The sequence below is a fragment of the Carettochelys insculpta genome, chromosome 2, assembly GCF_033958435.1.
Source record: "Carettochelys insculpta isolate YL-2023 chromosome 2, ASM3395843v1, whole genome shotgun sequence".
Classification (NCBI taxonomy): domain Eukaryota; kingdom Metazoa; phylum Chordata; order Testudines; family Carettochelyidae; genus Carettochelys; species Carettochelys insculpta.
Window position 1 is genome coordinate 181,522,237 of NC_134138.1, and position 17,172 is coordinate 181,539,408.

At 48.2% G+C, this 17,172-nt stretch overlaps 2 protein-coding genes across 3 annotated transcripts in view; one reads left to right on the forward strand and one right to left on the reverse strand.

The window, feature by feature from the left end:
* Window positions 1-17,172, forward strand: part of COA1 (cytochrome c oxidase assembly factor 1) — a 210,530-nt gene that overhangs the window by 152,473 nt on the left and 40,885 nt on the right. The gene's annotated exons all lie outside the window — the stretch shown is intronic.
* Window positions 1-17,172, reverse strand: part of HECW1 (HECT, C2 and WW domain containing E3 ubiquitin protein ligase 1) — a 343,912-nt gene that overhangs the window by 7,444 nt on the left and 319,296 nt on the right. For both annotated transcript variants that reach the window (XM_074988069.1, XM_074988070.1), the window contains 5 exons: window positions 12,750-12,848; window positions 11,695-11,824; window positions 7,480-7,626; window positions 5,150-5,264; window positions 1,035-1,233 (listed from right to left, as the gene is read on the reverse strand). In XM_074988069.1, coding sequence (XP_074844170.1) covers window positions 1,035-1,233; window positions 5,150-5,264; window positions 7,480-7,626; window positions 11,695-11,824; window positions 12,750-12,848 — 690 coding nt within the window. The remainder of the gene's footprint in view (window positions 1-1,034; window positions 1,234-5,149; window positions 5,265-7,479; window positions 7,627-11,694; window positions 11,825-12,749; window positions 12,849-17,172) is intronic.

Consider the following 17,172-nt stretch of genomic DNA (forward strand, 5'->3'; position numbering starts at 1 on the left):
GCGGGACGCGGATCGTCTACACGTCCCTACTTCGATGTTGAACGTCGAAGTAGGGCGCTATTCCCATCCCCTCATGGGGTTAGCGACTTCGACGTCTCGCCGCCTAACGTCGATTTCAACTTCGAAATAGTGCCCAACACGTGTAGACGTGACGGGCGCTATTTCGAAGTTACTGCCGCTACTTCGAAGTAGCGTGCACGTGTAGACGCAGCCCAAGAGTGTGAAAAATAGACTGTTGTGTAGACCTGTGTGGCTTAGGGTGAAATGGAGGTAGTTAGATAGCTTAATTAAGATGGTATCTTAGGTATGAATTTAGGGTGTGGTCATATGGTCATTCTATAAAAATGTGGTCTACGGGTGGTTGGCCATGAGGGCCCATTTTGTCTCTTTATCATGATGAAGTGACTGCAATCAGGAATGTTACCATCATTCAGGGGGGCCGAGAGACTTGCCAGGCCCTTGTACAAGGTGGAGAGTGGGGAATTTCAGCGTTCCCAGAAGAGGCAAGGTCTCATGAAGAAGGTGTGGGCAGGGGTTAATTCATCATTATAGAATGGAGGAGCCATGCCTTCAGATGGAGCTTTCCCAAATTCAGTGAAGAACTTGACCCTTGAGTTGAGAGAGGAGATCCTGACACAGAGAGAGAGTGTACAGGGCACAAAGTGCCAAACAGTTCAGGTATGGATATTATGTCTGTCTGGGACATGCTGGAGCTATCAGTATGACCTTGGCTCTATCAAAAGAGAGGTCTAAAATCCAAAAAGACTTGGCGTGGAGCTGAGGAGTTAGTATCCTAACCCATTCCCTAATATTTCAAATGTGAAGGTCTGGTTTTAACCCATCTCTGAATATAAAGGGTATCAAAAGAAATCACCCTTCACTGAGTGCAATGTAGTGACTGTGCCATGACAAACTAAGATTTGTGATTGGCTGCTTTTTTAGTCATTATAATTAACTGCCAGAAACACTGAAATGAAGCGTTGTGCTTCATCTTCCCCACAGCATTTAAGATTTTATTCTTAATACCAACATACCTCGGAAGGGATGTTATTTTCCCCCATTTCTCTATACAGAAGCGCCGTAGCCCATTGCTCCCCCGAAGGGCTGCAAAACCCTCATATGGCACACTAGATGTTCCAGTGACAAACTGCAGTAACCGTAGTCTCTGCTCATTGTTAAATCTCTCTACTGCTGCCCAGAACCACCGTATGACAATATGCCCATCATGGTAACCTAAGAGAGAGATTAAAAACATACAAATTAAGTGGGAACTGGATCTGATGATGTGCCATTTTAATATATTTCCACAATAAGAAATGTGAACTAATAGCTTCTCCTGCTACAAAATCTCAGACAAAGGACTGGTCTAATGGTTGATAAGCAATACCTCAGCCCTCTTGTCTTCGCACTCTGGATAACTTAATATAGCTATCTCATTTCACAGTACAAAATTCAGTGTACAGTAAAGCTCACATATATAATTCATGTGCACAGCTCTTTCCCAAAACATTTTGACAAATACGGTAGTCGCCTATGTTAAATACAAATGATGAATATACGTTGCACCTCTCAATCCAGTACTCTCTCTTCGGGCAACGTCCATGCTCCAGCAGGACCATGGATATTCCAGGGCAAGAGAGTGTCAGGTTGGGCTAGGGCCAGTGCTGGAGGCCTGCCTGCCCTGCAGCAGCAGGGCAGGGAGTGGAGCCCTCACCCTGCCCCATGACAGTGTGGCCAGGAGTCCGAGCTCTCCCCTGCCCCACTGGAGCCTTCCATTGGTGGCAGAGGAGGCTGGGGCTAGAGCCTTTAGTGGGGTTCGCGGCTAGGGGTGGCACCTTCAGTGGGGGTTCAGGGTCAGAGCCCTCGGCAGCAGAGTCATGGCTGGGACTGGAGATGGAGTCAGTGTCATGGGGCTACAGCAGCTATCATTGAAGCCACAGGTAAGGGGGCTTGAATCAGGTTGGAGGTGCGCTGGGGGGCTGAAAGCAGGGAACCTCCTGTAGTCTGGCAAATCCCCTTGTTTGGGATCAGTCAAGTCCTGAGGGTGCTGGACCTGGGAGGTCCAACCTGTGTTGACATGGCTGCAACAGCTTTATGGAAAAGCTACATTTCTGACTCCCAAGTACAACAAAGGCCGTAAAATTGGATAAAATGCTACATCCACAACAGGTAACAACACTTAATGGTATTTCTTTAAAACAATGTAACAAGAGCGGTAAAGAAATTAATCTCTGGTCCAGACAGTGCAGTTAGCACAGGAAAGTGCCAGCTTAGCTCCCTGCATCCTTGATGTGAATCACTTTAAGGAGCCTGTGACACCCTCACACCCCAATATTTAGCTCTATCATACAGTCATTAACACGTGTTATCTTTGTACATGAAGTTATGAAGTTTGAGTATGTATGTGTTACTGAAACAAGTTTTCAGGTTTAAAACACTCACAAGCAGCCTTTGAGGTACAACAGTACAAAAGCCAAATAATGTGAATGGCTTATTGAGGAAATGCACAGAAGCACACGGTGTACTCAGCAAATATGTACAATAGAAACCTCTCAGAGATAGCCTTATACAGTGGGAACTGTTTGACCAAGGTCACAGTAAAAGAGCTTTCCACCAGGTGGGGAAAAAAGGTCCCTATAAAAGAAGGACAAGGGCATCATGGGGGACTTCAACATCACACCTGAGGGGATATGATTGAACTGTTGGAAATGAAGGTCCTAGCCTGGAAGGATATGTATCCTGTTTATGAAAAGCCAACGTAACTGGTGCCTTAGGAATCCGCCAGCCTGTTTATCACTCAGGGTGAGAGTTTGCTAATGTGTCCTATCTATCCAGTGTGCTATGCTCAGTTTGCAGGTTTTGTTGATCTACTACGGCAATCTGCTTTGATCGGTTTGCTGTCACTTACAATCATTTAAAATTTATCTGTTGCAGTTATTAAACTTATTTCTTGTTTATATCATAACCCAGTTTGTGCAATTTATAACTGAGGGGGGCAGTGCAAAAAGTTGTGCTTACCTTCCTCCACATTGAGGGAGAGGGCAAATTTCAAGTGCTTGCAGTAAACCCTTGACATATGTGGCTTCAAGTTGTGCATAACTTGCTTTAATGCTAGTTAAGCACAACTTGACGCTGCTCTGTATCCCCTTCTCTCTGCCTTCTCCCAACTGCACTGCTGTCAACCTGACAGCCGTGCTGCTGGGGGAAGATGGGGGAAGGCTTTTAGCTCACCTAGCTGCCCGCAGCTGCAGACAGCTAGGCGAGCTAAAAGCCTTCCCTCTGCCACCCCTCAGTGGCGCAGCTGTCAGCCTGACAGCCACCGCTGGTGGAAGGCAGGGAGAAGTAGCCAGGAAACTGACCAACCTGGTGGGCTATTCAGTTTCCCTGGTCTGCAAGTGGAGGGCAGCTGGGAACCAAATGGCAGCCTGGTTCCCATCTTCCCCTCCCCCACCCAGCTTGTGGGAAAATTTGAGTTACACTGGGGTTGCGCGAACACAACCCCCACGTAACTTGAGGGTTCACTGTATAGATCTCTGCACAGCACAAGACAACATAAATCCAGGTTTACACTGCAGAGGGTGTATGCACAGGAGAGGGCTGGGTTACTCCCTGAGCTGATCACAGACTCTGTGTTATTCTACAGCTGCATGTGTCCCCATCTGTGTGTGTGTGCATGTGCTGGAAAGGGGCTTTAGAGCCTGTCACAGCTGAATAAGGAACACGCATGTTGGTAGGACAAGTGTGCTCATTGGGACCCCAGCACATCTGGTGGCATCCTGAAAGCGGGATCCAATCCATCACAGTATTATACCTTCTTCATGGCCAGTAACAGTCTGTGTTTGGATTGCACTGATCTCCAACATCTGCAGAGGAATGACTACTGCAAGTGATATAGGTTGAACCTCTCTGGTCCAGCAACGTCCATGGTTTGGCAGGACCACAGAAGTTGCTGGACTGGACAGCCCCTGGACCAGAGACACCCAGCAGCAGAGATTGCTGGCAGCTGGGAGCAGAACCCAACCAGCAGCCCAGGGGGCGGGAGCCTGGCCACCAGGCTGAGAATGGAGTCCGTTGGCAGCCCAAAGGCAGGAAGCCCAGCCAGCAGCCTGGAAGCAGAGCTCCACTGAGAGCCTGGGGGCAGGGAGTGAGGCTGGCAGTCAGGAGTGGAGCCCAGCCGATAGGTAAGTTGAGAGCACCCTCGGGAAAGCCCAGAAGCCTGACCTCCACTGGTTCAGCAAACTCCCTTGTTTGAGACCAGTCAGGTCCCGAGGGTACCAGACCAGGGAGGTTTAACCTGTAGTCTTTCCACTACAAGAGCTCTGGGCTCGAGATCATGCTAGTGAAAGCCAGAATGAACCCATGCTCAGTCTGCCTCAATTATTGTATTTATCTAACTACCTGAGAGAACACTCTAGGAAGGAAAATTAAACATGAAAAACATTATAAGGTTCCCGCTTTATGGCTAGTAGGCCAGTGCTTAAGCAGGAAGAGTCAGTGGGCAGCCTGCAGTCAAACTTCATGTTTAGTGTTTATGGGAGAAAACAGATCCAACTCCACTGAGTTTTCTTTTGAGTTGCTGAGCCATGGGTCTGAGGCAGGGACAACCCATTTACCCATTACTCAACACTACCTGCACATACTGTGCTCATTGTTTAAAGCAAAGTAAATCAAACTAGCCAGAGCAGGGGGATTAGTGCTGGTATTGAATGAAAGAGACAAACATTGACTGGTGGGCTTTAACTTGAGTTATATTTTGTTAGAGTGTAACTGGGAACTGAATTCAGCTTTGTAGAAATTAAGGGAATTTTGCCATTATCTCAATAAGGCCAGGATTTTACTCATTCTTCAATATAAACAAAGTATAGGGTAAATTCTGCCATCTCTGCTCAGTCCTTACTTAGACAAAATTCCCATTAAGTCAAAGGAATTTTGTCTGTTTAGCGTCTGAGAAAAAACTGCAAGACTAATTGTAGTATTAAGATCTATTGGCCAAATCATGAAGTCCTTATTTAGCTTTCCTGAAATCTTGTAGAGAGAACCCATTTGAATAGGAGTTTCTCTCAAGAAGAATAGAGCAAACACTGAGTACACACCACAGATGTGGCCTGATAATAATTAAGGTCTTAGTAAGTATGAATAGACAGCTTACCTCCACGATACTCGGTGTTGTTACGCCAGTCATTGAGATCTATTTCTGCAGTGCCTGCAATCACCAGCTCCAGCTCTCTAGCATCAAAAATGGAGACAAGCCTGGAGTCTACAACCTGAAACACAAATCATCCTTGAGTCAATTCTGCAATGGAGGAATAACAGATGCATTGTCTCAGAAAAACCCAGTCATGGCTCTGATGATAAGCTGCACACTATGGTTTGGCATGCATGTCACATTTTAGCTCATAGTTTAGATTCCAATAACCTATTGATAAATCAGTTGCTTTTCCTTTGTGAGTTTGCTGAGAATTTTAATTGTGAACAATGCTGACCTACGAGGAGATTTAATCAGAATGGAACAGCAGAAGTAAAGGAAATATTTGCATACAGGATTTCTTTCTACTGTAGCTCCTCTGGTAAGTGATATTGATGGTTAACTGCATATTAGATTTGCAAAATGTAGGGCATATTTTTCTATATTACTTTTAGTTTGTGTCAGAATTTGGTTACAAAATAGTAGCCTCAGTACTGCACGCATGATTAACCTGAGGTTTATCTTCTTTGTGATGTTAAAAATAACTCTTCACTACGGTACAGTGCTCCCATGAAAATGGAATACAGTGACAAATATGCAGCTTTTCAGTCTTGGGAATTTATTGTGTGGACGAGCACTTTCATGAATTCTGCCACAGCGTAACTCCTTGGAGCAAGATTCTCAGCTGAGAGAAACTGGCCTAGATACCATGACTTCATTGCTTGGAATCCAGCATTTTATACAACATGGCTACCCACAGTTTATAGCATAGAGTGTCGGATGTCAAGCCACCCTGTGATAGGTTCCGTAAGGTTGTAATATATCTCACTATCGCTGGAGAGTTCTTCTCAACTGTGTGTTCATTCCGTACTTCCTCGCACTCCAACCCCCAAGAGAAAAGAAAGATTTGAACCTACACTACAGGATACTATACATCATGTTTCAAAAAGCCTTTATTGCTTTTAACAGCGGCTAGAGCTCATATTTTCAAAGGTACTTAAGTGCCTAATGATGCAGATACATGTCCATGGGCATTTTCAAATGTGTCCAGGCAGCCCATTGGAGACAATGGGAGTCAGGCACCTAAACTATCCAGGGTATTTTGAAAATCCCAGACTGATCATCATTAGAAGCCTGAATACTCTTGAAAACCTGACCTGAGCAGTCTGATAATTAACAATGGTCTTTGCTTAATATTGACTGGAAAATGGAACCAAAGAACTGAACTAACTACAACCAGGAGAAAAATCATTTCCCAATTCTGTTTATTAAGCCTAATTTCTTGTCTACAATAGTTTTACACCAGTGTTAAGTGACAGAAGAATCAAGCTCACTATGCTTTATAGACTGACTTTTTCATAGTTACCAAAACCAATACCAACAACTATGGATGCATTAGCTGATAACTCAGTAAACTCACCCTCCTACAGCATATGACCTACACAAGGAAAGTGACATGTGGTTTGAAAGGTCACATCCAATCCAAACATGCCACAAATTCTTATTTTATTTGACTAGGAAAGGAAAACTACTTAGGACAATATTTTAACAACCGATTTTATTTCCTTGTTTTTGATCTTCCAATGTTCTATGTCTCTGATGGGCAGTCACAAGTGGTGGGAAAGGCTGGGAACTGACTATATTCTGAAGTCTGAGCAGATACAGGATTTGATCCTGAAAGTGCTTGTATGGTACACACAGCAGGATACACAAAATTGGCAAGTAGAAGCCTTGCGTAGAGGCAAATAAGATTAAGTAGTAGGCATGGTCTTCTGCATTGGTAGCGATAAGCCTGCCTTGAGTTCCCCTTCTCTTATGTGCAAGTATGGGTGGTGAAAAAGTGGCAGTGTATGTAGCTGTCTGAGGACACAAGGGACTTAATGCTGTCCTCATCAGCGTGGTGCAAAGTGATGTGCAGCTTTCTCTGTTTTACTTTTACTATGAGACAGGACTACTGTGGTGGCTGGAAAGCAAAGATCTCATTATGCAGGTTACCTGTGCTTCCTCTTTGCATTCATCACTCTTCATTTTGCCCTTATACAGACAGTACTACCAGCACTTTGCAGGGTCAGGTTCTACATTCAGTTACCTTCTCTCTCAGTCACTGACATTAAACACATCATCTTCTAATGCTACTACCTCTGCCTGCTAAGGTTCTGAGATTTCCATTCATTTCTAAACTCCTCTTCTTAGCCACCTGAGAGTGCATTGAAGGGGTACCACCATAGGCAGCCCTTGTGCTTCTCACATTCAGATCCCGAGTGGTGGCTGGCATGAGCAACTTCGGTACTTACTTCATAGAAGCCACGGACTAGAGCCTCTGTTTGCTGAACCACTCCACGTTCCACACGCCACTTCACCATTCTCTCAATGTACTCCTTCTTGTTCTTTTCTGTCACCTGCGTATTTGAGCCACCAGATTTCAGCTCTCTTTCTGTCACCTATCAAATAGAAAAACATAGTTGGGGTATCAGTCCAGAGATCACCACATCTGTTTAAAAATTCAAGCTCCACTCCTATCAGAAAAATAAAAATCATTAGCAGGGGAAAAACACATTCCAAACTGCATATAAAGATAATGGTTCAGATTCTCTGATTCAACCCCAGCCTGCTGTGGGCAGGGGCTGCTCCAGCCCTGTGGGGCTTGCCTCAGGTGGGAGGTGCTACAGCTTGGCCAGAACAGCCCTCATCTGTGGCAGGCTGGAATGCTGTGGGTGGGGCATTCCAGCCCAGCCAGAGCAGCTCTTGTCCACAATGGGCCCAGGAGTACCAAGTGGGCGGTGGCTCTCCAGCCTGACCAGAGCAGCTCTGGTTGTGGCAGAGCTCCCCCCACCATTTAATCAGTTAGCTGATTAAACTTTACTAATCAAGCAGGATTTTACACCCCTACACCAAACTACTGTAGTCAGCTGCCCTCGGTCAGTCACACAGTCTACAATTTTCAATCTTGTAATTTTGCTGGCCAGACTTGTACACACCAAATTCTCGGGGCTCTCTGCCATATCACATGCCCACTGTCTGCTTGAATGGTACCTGACGTACACAGAAGTGATTCTGAAATACTGACTATTGGGGTCTCAATATTTGCTTCCTTCCATGATCAGCTTTGGGTCTGATCCTAAAACCCACAGAAGTCTGATAGATTTATACTTATATTTGCATTGGGGTAACACCTAGAGACCAATCAGATTGGCGTCTCATTGTGCTTGGTGCTGTACAAACATTCAGAAAAAGTCCCTTTCCCCCCAAAAAATGAAAAGCTAAAATCAGATTATGACCTGTGATCTCTTATTCACAGTGAGAGTCACCTTACTCCACCAGCAAACCCAGTGAAGTCAATGGGCCAGCTTGTGATGTAAACTACTAGTTAACATGAGTAAAGATATCAGACTCTGGTCCTAAGCTGGTCATCTGTTTTAGAACTATCAGCTATCTTGTGCTTTGCTTTTAGGACCCATCTCACTTGTAGCATAGAACGATATCCACTCCAGTTTGCAAAGAACATAATTCTATGTAGCAGGCCAGGTGGTACCCTGCAGACAAATCCCATTGATGTTTTCACTTATCTTACTTGTCTTTTAGTATAAGTTCAGATTTAACTCATCTGTCCACACAACGTTGCTCCATAAGTTTATTTGTCAATGTCTTTATGCATTAGTTTTAAAATGCCATTTCTCCCTGGGCAACCACAGCATCGTTATTTGGACGTCATGCAAAATTTTGCTCAGAGCCAAGAAGACAGCTGAGGGCAGGGTTGCGTGGAACAATCCTATCTCTTCCCCAATACTTGTAATCCATCGTCCAGTTCCCTGGACTCTGATTTTGCATCTTGTCCTTCCTCACTCCCCTCTTGTCCCTGTCATCAGTCTCTATCCACTAGCTTCTTTTCACTAGCCTACAGATTGCACCAGAGCTCAGCTTCAACCTTGAAATTACCCTTCTGAAGACTCTTCTATTTCGCATCCAAAATTCTTATTGCTGGCCAGATGGTGTTCTCTGCTCCAACTCTATTCTCAGTCTCTTTCAGCTTGGTTTATGCCTTTGCTACTTGCCTTGAAAGTCACAGGGGCAATGATTTTCTTTGATCTCTCTGTTCCCTTTGAGATGATCAGTCAAACCGTCATCCTGCCCTTTCTCCTCTTCCTAGGCATTGGCAATTATTTAACCTTCAGCATATCCTTTGGTGGCTCTTAATCTTGCCCCCTAACTCCCTACTGCTTTCTCCTGTGGATCAGTCCTTTCTGTCTTTTTTCTAGGCATGCTCACTGGGTTACCTACTGTCTCCATGCTGATGCTTTCCAAATCTGCCTCCCTATCCTAATCCCTCCCCTGTTGTCCAGTCTACTATCTCTAACTGCTCCTTCTACATCCCCTCTTTGATGTCCTATGACTATCTCATTGGGTCAAACTCAGTGGGGATGATACGTGGTGAAGTATATGCAAATTATGCTCTCATTTACAACAGTGTGAATGTAAAGTAACTCCACCGAAATTAACATAGGTATTCTGAATTTACATTTGTGTAACTCGACGCTGAATTTGGCCTCATGCCTAAGTTAGTTAAACAAACACACAAAACAAAACAAACAAAAAAACCCAAAGCAAAACAAAAACCAAGTGGTTAAGGAACATAACTACACTATTCCATCACTAAGGGTATGTCTACACTAGCCAGCTACTTCGAAGTAGCTGGCACAACGTCGAAATAGTATGCGTCGCGTCTACACATGCCGTGAGCTATTTTGATGTTGAAATTGACATTAGGCGGTGAGACTTCGAAATTGCTATTCCTATCCGAAGATGGGAATAGTGCCCTACTTCGATGTTCAACGTCAAAGTAGGGTGTGTGTAGATGATCCGTGTCCCACAATGTTGAAATAGCGGGGTCCTCCACGACGGCCATCAGCTGAGGGGTTGAGAGACGCTCTGTCCAGCCCTTGCAAGGCTCTATGGTTGCCGCATGCAGCAGCCCTTAGCCCAGGACTTCTGGCTGCTGCTGCTGCTGCTGGGGGGTCCATGCTGCATGCACGGGGTCTGCAACCAGTTGTCGGCTCTGTGGATCTCGTCCTGTGCAGGCCAAGTGTGTCTGGGAGGGGCCCTTTAAGGAGTGGCTTGGGGCTTTGCTGGCCCCTTATTTCGGTGGGGAGCGCTTGTGTGTGTGGATGCTCCGCATTTCCTTCTGGGTCAGCTCTTTTCGACGTTCTCCATTGCTACTTCGATGTTGAACGTCGATGGCACCAGCCCTGGAGAATGTGTAGATGATATGCGTTGAAGCAGCATATTTTGATGTTCTTACGTCGAAATAGGCTACTTGGACATAGTGTGTTAGTGTAGATGTAGCCTATGTGTAATTTACATGCCCAGAGTGCAGAAGAGGTGAGGCTAGCAGGAAGGTGTAAGGCAAAGTAGTGATGAGAATTGCCACATATTAGTTGTCCCCCTGACCTTTCAGTCTATTTGACATGTAAGCCATGTCTACACGTGCACGCTACTTCGAAGTAGCGGCACTAACTTCGAAATAGTGCCCGTCACAGCTACACGCGCCGGGTGCTATTTCAAAGTTAACTTCGACGTTAGGCGGCAAGACGTCGAAGTCGCTAACCCCATGAGGGGATAGGAATAGCACCCTACTTCGACGTTCAACGTCGAAGTAGGGACCGTGTAGTCGTTGCGCGTCCCGCAACTTCGAAATAGCGGGGTCCGCCATGGCGGCCATCAGCTGAGGGGTTGAGAGATGCTCTCTCTCGAGCCCCTGCGGGGCTCTATGGTCACCGTGGGCAGCAGCCCTTAGCCCAGCGCTTCTGGCTGCTGCTGCGGCAGCTGGGGATCCATGCTGCAGGCACAGGGTCTGCAACCAGTTGTAGGCTCTGTGTATCTTGTGCTGTTAAGTTCAACTGTGTGTGGGAGGGGCCCTTTAAGGGAGCGGCTTGCTGTTGAGTCCGCCCTGTGACCCTGCCTGCAGCTGTGCCTGGCACCCTTATTTCGATGTGTGCTACTTTGGCGTGTAGACGTTCCCTCGCAGCGCCTATTTCGATGTGGTGCCGCGCAACGTCAAAGTTGAACATCGACGTTGCCAGCCCTGGAGGACGTGTAGACGTTACTCATCGAAATAGCTTATCTCGATGTCGCTACATCGAAATAAGCTATTTCGATGTTGGCTTCACGTGTAGACGTAGCCATAAATTGCATCCTTTGTCTACATTCACCAAACAACAAATCTGTCTGAATCACACCTTCAAAAGAGACACTACATTTTATTTTAGAGAATTCCTTCTGTTCATCAGTGTGTGGCTCATGAGGCCTGTAGAGAAGCTAGGGCTGCTAGTCCATGCCATAGACTCTGAGAATAGGTTTATAAATAACAGAAGACAAGAGACGAAAATGGCACTGAACAGTCAAAAAAGATTAAAGGAATTTATCATTAATCTGTTCAAACAGAATGATCTTTATCATGGTTGACTATGTTCCAAATGTATTTTTCAAATTTTGTGGGGGTTTGTCAAACTCACCTGTCCAAACACTTCCTCATTGACTGTGAAAGTGAGATCCAGGATATCTGTGATGTTGTTATCCTTCATCCACTGCAAACTCTGATGAAACTCCTCATCCAGGTACTCCAGGTCACTTAAATCACACGGCCTAATTTGTAGCAAGACAGAGAAATGAGTACCAGGATAATGGTTTACTGCTCAGAACATAAACAGTGTTTTCTTATGACAAAGTTCTGACCAAAGCTGATGCCCTTTTGACTTTATACATACACCTTTAATTAAAAGAGCAATCTCAGTGTGCTTGGCTACAGAAGGTTAAATATCAAGAAAAGAGAATGAGGTGTATTTTAAAAACTTATTAAAAAGAGACTTCATTGAAAATTTGGATTAATCCACGTAGACTTTAAGGTCAGAAGGTACCATCATGATCCTCTAGTCTGATCTCCTTCATGTTACTGACCAAAACTGCCCCACCACTGCTGCAACAGACCCCTAACATCTGGCTGAGTTACTGAAGTCCTCAAATGTGGATTTAACCAATCATTTCAGCTAAACATTCCTCTGAATTATGATCTTTCAATATATACATCAACTGAATCTTGGTATCTTTTCTGTGGCTTTTCTTACTGCATCAAACTGGTTAAAGAGCAACAGAACAGCCATTAAAATATCAAAACATTTCAATGAGCATTAAAAGTAAGACATTACTGGACATCTCCTTGTCATTGCGTAAGACACTTCAAACAAAATCCACAAGAAACCTGAAATGCTTTTACATCTACGTGGACATTTCTAAACATAATAAACAAGTGCTTATGCTGAAAAATAACAAACAATGGAGCTTGGCAATTCTGTTTTTTCCTCGTGACATGCAAGATAACTAATTTTGTTTAGATTAAAAAAAAAGTGAAAAAGGAAATTACTAAGTCCCCCTTCTATCTACTCTAAAAATGAACAGTGGAAGAACATGAAAACTAAGGTCCCAGTCCTGCAATGAGCTCCACAATGATTTGCTTCTGCACAGATCATGGCAGGATTGAGGCCCAAGTCTCTGCGTGAATTCATATACTTACAGCCTCAGTAGTGCTTTATAGAACGGCCTTGTGAAGAAAGCGTCAAGAAGATATTGATGAATGAGAGCAAGGCCAAGGATACGACCACTGAACCTGAACCTAGGATACAAATACCACACAATAAATGATGTGTAACTTAGCACATAGGAATGTAGGAGCTTCTGTATCTAAAGTATTTCTCTATTGTGCTATCAGTTGTTGCTTGTATGTTTCTGCTTCTCTCGCTTATTTTAGCTTATTCATCTTTTAGGCTTTTCCCTGACAGCTGCCAATTTGCACCTTAAACTATGAGACTGAGAGATTCAGAAGCTTCCTTTGATGTCTCTCCTGCAGTAGCTATACTGCTTGGTGGCTTTAACAGTTGGTATATTGTGCACAAGCTGCCCTCAAATCTTAAAACAACAGCTACTTGCCACATTCAGCCCCCATAATCTTTAGCCAGGCATTATACTATAGATCAGTGGTGTTAAGTACTATGACTTTTGTCTGAGTTTAACCCACTTAACATGTTCGTCTGTTCACTCATCACAATAGATTAAGGTCTCTCCCAGAAAGCAAACTTTTATTGAAAAAAATAAACTTTTGTTTTTATCCTCTGCTTGCAGTGAAAACTTTCCAAATAAGAGCTGAGCAACCCTGCTGCAAAACCAAGAAGAGCTGTCTTCCTGAGTCTGCAGACAGACTGAAAGAACAGCTGATGGAGGAGGCAAGGGGGAAACTGCATAGGAGCCTGGTGCTCTCAGCTGCTGTCACGGTAGCAGCTCCTTTGAAATGCCATGAGAGCATCACTTCACCACTGTGAATGGCTTAGAGGACTAAGGGTGGGGCGAATGCAATGCTCCAGGCAGTGCTAAGAGCTGACTGTCCTTGGCCACGCCCCTTTCGCCTGAAGCATTGGAAGCATTCAGGGGCCTGCAGGGGCAGGGGGCCCCCAGGTGGGGGACTGGCAGGGGGAAGGGGGGCCCTCCGATGTGCAGACCCACAGGTCGGTGCCTCCCTAAAGGTGGTCCAGGCCATCAGCCGCCTCCTCCTGTGGAGGGTCGTCCATCTCGGCAACTTGGACGACGCCATGGTGAGATTCGCAGCCCTCGAATTCCCGAACTGCTTTGGCGTGCTCAATGGCACGCACATTGCTATCCACGCCCCAGACCATAGTGCAGGACACTATATAAACTGCAAGGGGTACCACTCGTTGGTGCTCCAAGTGCTCGTAGATGCCTGGGGCCGGTTTACTGACATCTGCGTTGGCTGGTCCGGTTGAGCCCATGATGCGCGGGTATTCCGCAACTCCTGGCTGGGGTGGCGCATGGAGGAGGGCACCTACATCACTGCCCGGGAGCTCCCCATGGGGACACAACAATGGTACCCTGTATAGTGGCCGATGGAGCGTACCCATTAAAGCCATGGCTGATGTGCCCCTACACTGGGCACACCACCGCCAGCCAGGACGTTTTTAATGCCCACTTGAACTAGGCCCGCAACACTGTTGAGCAGGCCTTCGGACGCCTCAAGGGGCGTTTCCGATGCCTCAACGTGCGGCTGGATGTGAGCCTGCGCAATGTCCCTGGGGTGGTTGCAGCCTGTTGCGCACTGCACAATGTGGTGGAAGGCAAGCAGGAGCACTACATGCCTGGGTGGGCTGCGGACAGCAGCCCTGGCTATGAGCAGCTGCCGAAGGCCCCGTGCCACCAGGCACAGCGTGAATGGGTTAGGGTCCAGGAAGCCCTCAGGGAGGCCTTCAAGCAGGAGCCACGCTGACCTCCACCTGGCACATGGCTCACACCCACCCAGCAGCACGTCCCTCCCACGCACACAGGGGACACTGGGGTGCACAAAAAGGTTTATTAACTGGGGACAAACTATGTAAATAAACAGCTGTTAAACAATGGTGTGGGGGTCTTCCTATTGGGGCTAAATATGGGGGGAACAGGGGGAGAACTATATACAATGGGGCAGGGTCATGCCCCCATGGCCGGGGCCACAAGCATGGGCAGGCCTAGTCCCCCACAGGGGTGGAGGGGCGAGATCCCTGGCGGGTACAGGTGCCCCTGCCACCCCTGGTGCGGGGGTCCTGTCGGGGCTGGGAGGGGCTGGAAGGACGGGGAGGTAGGGTCGTTCAGGGGCTGAAGAACAGGGTGGGCTGGGTGAGGCGGGGCAGCGGTGGGGGCTGGGGGGGGCTTGGGGAGGGGATCCCCCTCCTGGCTGGCACTGGCAACCAGCCAGTTGGCCAGGGCAAGACGGGCGGATGGGCTGAGGGTGGGTGGGATGAGGGCAATGGGTTCGGGGGCAGCAGTGGGAGTGGGTTCAGGGGCAGCAGGTGGGGGCGGGTGAGGGGGCTGGCTGGGGGGCCAGCTGTCGGAGGGTTGCGACCGCCTCGGACCAGACCTCCCTCGGCCAGGCCCTGTCCTCCCGCTCCATGAGCAGCCACTCCTGGAGCACGGCGGTCTGCTCCCAGATGGCTGTGGTGTAGGCCTCCGCCGCCTCCTGGTGGTTGCAGCGCCACTGGCGTTGGGCCATCCGGGTCTGGGCAGGCGGTACCCGGGGCAATGGGGGGGGGGGGCTCTCCAGCTCCGTCCGAGAGTGGCATGGGTGTGGTCCGGCCCTCAGAGGATGATACTGTGGAGACACAAGGGAAGAGTGGCCAGCCATCAGTGCTGTCACTCGGGACCGGGGTCTCCACCTGCGCCATCCCCAGGCCATCCCCCGAGGTGGTGCCTCCCCTGCCAACCCCACTTGGGGTTCCCGTGTGCCTGCCAAGACCTCATCTGTGGGGCAGTTGCTGGCTGCGGCCTGGCCCCCACATTCCTCCCCGGTTGGGCAGGCTAGGGTGCTGTCCATGGGTGCAGGTGCTAGATGGTGCCGTGCTTGGGTCTGGGATGGGGCAGGGTACCGTGGGATAGGCCCCCCCACCCAGGCCACCCGATCCACCTGTCACCTACCTGGACCTCCAGAGAACAGGTCCAGGGACACCGGCCTCGAGGGCACCTGGCTGGAGGTCCTGGGGCTGACTGTGATGAGTGATGGGCCCCCCTCATCTGAGTCGCTCCTGGTCCCCGCAGGTATAGTCCGGCTGGAGGGTCCCAGCTGCTCCAATGGGTCTATCTCCCGGTTGGGGTCTGGGTCGCCTGTGTCCACCTGCACCAACGGCTCTGGGACGTCCTTCGGGCCGAGGAGCTGTTGCAGGGCCCGGTAGCGTGGGCACCTTGGGCTGGCCCCGGCTCCCGATCGGCTGCAGGCATCCTTGGCCCAGCTGTAGGCCTGCCTGCGCTCCTTAACTTTGGAGCAGACCAGAGCAGCCATGCACTCGGGGTGTCCCCGCTTCCGCAGCCCCAGGGACAGATGCTCAAAGACAGCTGCATTGCAGGGCCTCCCTATGCTGTGGAGCAGCACCTCCTCCTCTGCCCAGAGGCCGAGGAGGTCTTTTACCTTGGCCTCCGTCCAGGACGGGCCCCCCCCTTCTCTGGCCCTGGCTCTCCTCCGGCGACCCCTCAGGTGGGGAAGAGGGGGCCTCCTGGGGTGTCCCAGAGGGCGGGGGGCTTGCCATCCCGCTGATGGGCTGGGTGGCATGGCCATCTGGCCGCTTGAGCGTGTATAGGGCTGAGCTCATGCTTCTCGAGCCCTAGGCACGCTCTCAGCTTCCTGCACGGGGTTTCCAGAGCCTTGTGGCTTTAAGGGGCTGGCCCAGGGACCATAGAACCCCGCCGGGGCTTGCTAGCGCGTCTCCCGCGCTCCCTAGAGCTGCCGCCATGGCGGACCCACAATTTCAAAATTGCGGGCCATGGAGTGTCTACACATGCCGTATTTCGAAATTTTATTTCGAAAGGGGCTGCTCTTCCCAGTCCTGGGTGGAAAGAGCGATTTTGAAATTCAGACCCATTTTCGCTGAAAACAATTTCGAAAGAGGCTGTTGAGCATGTAGATGCTCCGCAGCCTGTTTTGAAATTGGGGCCACTTTCAAAATTAATTTTGAAATAGAGTGCTAGTGTAGACGCACCCTCAGTGTAGCAATGCTGAATATTCCTGAATATTAGCAAGAGAAGCCTTCTTCCACTGACATAACCACATCTACACTGGGGTATTTGTCAGCATATGTCGATTAGGAGTGTTTATTTTCCCCACACCCCTGCTCATGTAGCTAAATCAAAATAACCTTTTAAGTGCAGACCAAGACTAAGGCCGTCTACACTTGCTAAAAACTTCGAAATGGCCATGCTAACGGCCAAATTGAAGAATACTGAGGTGCTGAAATGCATATTCAGCGCCTCATTAGCATGCCACCAGCCGTGGCACTCCGAAAGTGCCGCAGTTCACTCGCCCATGGCTTGTCTACATGGGAGTCCCTTTCGAAAGGACCCTACCAACATTGAAATCCCCTATTCCTATCAGCTGATACGCATTTCAGCGCCTTATTAGTGTTCTTCGA